This window comes from Diabrotica virgifera, chromosome 9 (assembly GCF_917563875.1).
Source record: "Diabrotica virgifera virgifera chromosome 9, PGI_DIABVI_V3a".
In the NCBI taxonomy this organism is placed as follows: Eukaryota; Metazoa; Arthropoda; class Insecta; order Coleoptera; family Chrysomelidae; genus Diabrotica; species Diabrotica virgifera.
Genome location: NC_065451.1, coordinates 126,820,731 through 126,826,207, shown reverse-complemented (window position 1 = coordinate 126,826,207; position 5,477 = coordinate 126,820,731). Strand labels below are relative to the sequence as shown.

Below are 5,477 nucleotides of genomic sequence, written 5' to 3'. Positions count from 1 at the left end.
AATAATTAGTAAGTAATTTATTGGCGAGGAAGTAAAAAATATTTCCAAATATTTATTGTTAGTTCTACAGATTTATAAAAAATACATAATTTTTTTGCATGTGGTTTGAATACAAGTACACTAACAATCATTAATCCACAAAAAAACCTAAACTAGGCACCTATTATAATAGAAGAAACATACAAAATATTTATGGTTAATACTTATCTTATTACAATTATTCTACTTTTTTTTATTCTATTTAGATTAATTTTTTCTATAAATATTATATACAAAAGTTTTTATTTTTTTCCAGCTTTTTCCTGTAAACAAAATACATTTTAATTAATTATGGTGATAAGTGATTATTTATCTTAGTTACCTCTCACTACTGCATTTTCTAAAATAAGTTGTTCACATTCTTGGTTTTTTGGAGGCTTTTTCAAAAGTATATGCTTTTGAAAATGACTGGTTATTATGTTTTTTTGTTCTTCGGTCCATATGCTTCTAACGAACTTCTTTTCTTTCACTTCTCTCATTTCAGTCTTCTTATTATTTTTAGATTTAATTTTCTTAGTTTTGCTTGAAATTTGCGCTGATGATGGAGGGTCACATGAATTTTTCGCGGGCAACAAATTGTTAACGTCTTCATTTTTACTTTCATCGATATCTGATATGTCAGTATCGTCATTTTCGGTTTCGTCAGATAGTAAACCGTTAGGATTTAAATCGATCTCGTCTAAGTTTTTCGCCCGATATTGGTCCGCATTGCCTTTCTCCATCATCATTAAAAATTTGCTAACTTTAGCAACCTGAAAAACATTTTCCGGTAACCTGTAAAATGTTTTATGGACATCTTTAGAGTGACCCATAAAAGTGGCCAATTGTTTTTTCCGAAAAATTTAAAAGTTGCGCAACTGTGGCTGCTTGTTTTCGCAATTTAGTCGAAGTTAAAGTATCCGGTTATTGGCTCCACTTTCTTTAGCTAATTTTCTAATGACAGATGAAGCTCGAAGGCAGGTATCAGAATTAGGCAAAGCAAAGAGGTACTCATTGTTTTTTAGTTTAAACTGTTCTCTTAAGGAGATTAAGAAATTTAAGGATTTTTGAATTTTGGGGGTAAATAGTACTGGGACTTCACGACCACGTTTTCCGCGGATTACAATTCTTTTAAACATTTTAGTTAACTGTATCTCAACCGGCGATAAAGAAAGTTCAAATTATTCTTGAACTGATTGAGCTGATTGATTTTTTAAATAAGTTTCTAATAAAATTCTTTGCACTTCCCCTGCTCTCTTTCTATTGAGTAGTATCAATTGTCCCAAAACACTTTCTTGGAGCACTTTAAAAGCATTCACATCGTCTAAATTTGATTTTAGTTGTTCAGTGGCTTTATTCTGAATAATTAATAAATAATCTCTAAAAATTTTAATATCGGAAGTATGAGGTAGAAGGGCCGGTTTATTCCACTTGTTTTGATAAATTTCTTTAGACGCATTGGTAGATAACTCGTAAGACCATTGTTTTGATATAAGATTTTCTACAGTTTTTACATTACTTATTTCTTTTTCAACATTTCCGTTGTTAGGCAACAACAATGGAGATTCTTTAAGTAACAGATATTCGGCGATGTCACAACATTGTTTTATTGATGTACCAATTTTTTTATTGATGTAAATTTATCTATGTTTTTGTCATATCCAGCAATTATTTTGGTGGCTGTAACGATATAATCAAAATTGCAAGTATAAAGGCAATCTTTTAACGTTATACAATTAGTCAATTTTCGCATTTCAATCACAAGTCGAGCTAGTTCTCGCATTTTGTTTGACACAACAGTGACTAAATGTTTCTCTTTATGACATTTTAAATACCTTGAGCCAAATGCTCGGATAAGGGGATCACTCTTAACTACTGCTGATATATCGTCAGGTGCCATTCTGGGAAAGACTTTTTCTACAAGATCGGTATCCTCGGCCGTAAATGCTATTAACATAGTTTGTGCTTCGGATTGATAACATTTACGCTTTTGACTTACTTCATCTTTCTTTGACTTACAAGTTTTAATGTGTCTTCTGAGATATTGTTTTTTAAAGTGCCCGTATATTTGCGGGGTAAAAAATCACTCGAACTACATGGACCTTTAAATTCATTGGGCCTTCTAACGGGTTTAATGTGAGAAGTACCACTAATATTACTAATAAAGTTACCCCTTTTTCTGAGAGTATCAGCGAAACTTTTTCTCTCTGCTGAGCCGCTTTTTAAAGAAAAATATTTTATTACTTCTAACTCTTCTCCATGTTTACGTTTTAAATGCCTAGTGAAATTGGTAACCGGCAATTCACAGAAAAAACAAACGTCTTTCTTATCCCAAATTCGGTTATTAGATGTAGCTTTCTTTTTTGACGTTTCTACCGTACCCCCGAAATTTATAGTTTCTTTTTGAAGTTTTTACTTCTAGACAATTACTACTCTCTGGGCTACCTAATTCATTTTCAACAACTGCAATCTTTTCAACAAGTGGTATGTCTTCGCTATCATTGGAGCTTTTTTCTTCGGAATTTGGATGATACGATGATCCAGAATCTTCAAATAATATTTCACTTACAACAGATGGGGAATCTTGAATATTTTGACTTTCGGGGGATGTTACTTTAATCGTGGGTTTCAAAATAGGGGATACAGGTACCAAATTCGTATATGTAGGTTTCTCGTTTTCATCTATTAACAAATGAATCAGTAGGTATCTAATATTGTATAAAGCAGCAATCTTAAATTCAAATGCAGTGGGTCCTCGAGTTATTTCCACGAGTTAGTAGCACAACAATGAGAGCCAAATCTTTTCTCAAAAGGAACAGTTAAATGTTGTGAAAATAAAAGGGTACCTACACAATTTTCAATAACAGTAAAAACTATTCTGGAGTTTAGCTAAATTGGCCCTGTTAACTTTTAAAGCCGGGGTTCCGTTTCTAGGGACCGTCATAAAACGATTATCGAAAGTTGCAATATGTATAAAACGGGTCACAAACGATCAAATTTATCGTCAAACCTGGTGTGCAACTCAAGCCATGTTGGCAATATTGTACAGCAAATTTACTTGTACCAGGGCCGCTACTTACAGCACCTACATTTTAAAATATTATAGTAGATGAGATCAATTTTTTCGCAATAATAATTGTTAATGGTTCTTCGTTGTTTTTATGAAACCATTACATTGAAAGTTTAATTCAAAATCAATAGATTTTTGAAAATTCACTAATGTTTTAATAAGTTAAGGTGACCAACTATTTTTTGTTCAAAAAGAGTACACTTAGCAAGTATTGAAAATATGAAAATCTCCTAAACCTACAGAAAAATTTAAATCCTAATACTAAATCTGTTTCTGGGCAAAAATAATTAATCCTAATACTAAATCTGTTTCTGGGCCAAAAATAATTAATCCTAATGTTTCTGGGCTAAAAATTTAAATATCCTACTTCCAAATCTGTTTCTGGGACAAAAATTTAATTAATCCTAATACTAAATCTGTGTCTGTGCCAAAAATAATTAATCCTACTGTTTCTGGACCAAAAATAATTAATCCTAATACTCAATCTGTTTCTGGGCCAAAAATAATTAATTGGTCCTAAAATGTTTCTGGGCTGAAAATTTAAATCCTACTACTAAATCTGTTTCTGGGACCGCGGACCCATAACATATTTATGTACATAAAAAAGGATTACGAACGAAAACTTGTAAATATATGCTAAATAAATAATATGAGTTTTTGCTATCTACTAAATAATAGTTTTTCTCACTTAATTCGCGCAATTAGTCACTTTATATACCTAACGTCACAATGAAAAGTCTCTATTTCTCTGATTGAAATACAGTCTTACATGACTTGTCTTATGTATTCATCCAAAGTATATTTTATAGAAATTTAAAGTTAGTTTATAATATTATAAAAATGGTGCGATGCAAATGGTGCGGAGCAAATGGTGCGGAGCAAATGGTGCAAGGCAAATGGTGCAAGGCAAATGGTGCAAGGCAAATGGTGCAAGGCAAATGGTGCAAGGCAAATGGTGCAAAGCAAATGGTGCAAGGCAAATGGTGCGAGGCAAATGGTGCAAGGCAAATGGTGCGAGGCAAATGGTGCGAGGCAAATTGTGCAAGGCAAATGGTGCGAGGCAAATGGTGCAAGGCAAAAAAGGTACTTAGCGGTGCCATAAACGAAACATCGAGCGGCTGCATACGGTGACTGCAGTGTGGAGGTAAACATAAAATTGTCACAACATTCTCTCTTGCTTTTTCTATAGCGGCAATATTTTGAGTGTGGGTTTTGTGTCCATCGAGTATAAGCAATACTGGATTGTCTTTAGAGGCTTGAGTGTGGATGAGGAAGTGATCAAACCATTTAGTGAATAGATCAATCTGCATCCAGTCAGATTTATGTGTTACCCCCAAAGTTCCTGGTGGAACGCCATGCATAAAGTGCTGCTGCATATTTACCCTGGGAAAAATGATCATCGGTGGGATGAATATTCCACTAGCGCTCATGCAGATCACTGCAGTCGATAACTCACCACGCTCTGCTGATGTGAGTGTACCCACTTGTTTTCTACCTCTCAAGGTCACTACCTTTGATGGACGCCCTTGCACTGTTGTGATCCCCGTTTCGTCCACATTGAAAATTCGATTTGGAGTAAACTTCATCTTATCTTGGAGGGGCTCCAAAATATCAAAAAAAAAGTTATTGCTTGTTTGTTGAAGCCTCGAGCCCTAGCTGCAGAAGTAGCTTCTGGCAATCGCAAAGAGAGCTTATGTCGCTGCAAAAACGAACGTAACCAGTGCCATCCAGCTAGTTTGGTGGTCTTGTTGAAATGATGTTCGATATTATTAATTTCAGCCAATTGGAATGCAAGACTACGAATACTTCTTGTTGTTCATCCATATAACATCATTATCATGTTTTTTGCATATTCTACTAACTTTTGTTCCAATTCCACCGGGAATGTTAACCTCCTGCTGCCAAGTTTCTTTGCGGTTCCTTTTGCTACTTGATTTGTATCCTTAAATCTTCGTTCTAGTGTTGACTTGGGAACATCAAACGTTTTCGCAGCACTCAGAAAACTATGAGTACCATCTCGTACAGACTCCAGAGCTCTAGCCATCGACTCTTCGGACCACGAATTGCGGTTAGATTTCCTTTTATAATTGGAAGGCATCTGGAAATAAATGAAATCATATATAAAAGAGATATGTAGGTAAAACGGGATATCCCGTTTTACCTTTACATGGGAAGCCCGTTTTACCTACACTCTACAGCCACACTTTTAAATTTAGCCCGTAAGGACTGTGTGACACTGGCAGCAGAAGTTCATGCATGAAATCTAACCTAACCTTATCGAGTTCGCGTAAACACAGCCGCGACTGAATACCATGCGTTTTGCACATGGTAGGAACTCGTTAGGTTATCATAAATATCAGCTCGACCCTTTACATAAATCATAAAAAAA

General features: G+C 34.6%; 1 protein-coding gene across 1 annotated transcript in view; it reads left to right on the top strand.

Moving 5' to 3' along the window:
- Positions 1-308, top strand: part of LOC126891334 (golgin subfamily A member 6-like protein 22) — a 13,577-nt gene extending 13,269 nt beyond the window's left edge. The window contains exon 2 of the mRNA XM_050660511.1: positions 296-308. Coding sequence (XP_050516468.1) covers positions 296-308 — 13 coding nt within the window. The remainder of the gene's footprint in view (positions 1-295) is intronic.
- The last annotated feature ends 5,169 nt before the right edge of the window (positions 309-5,477 follow it).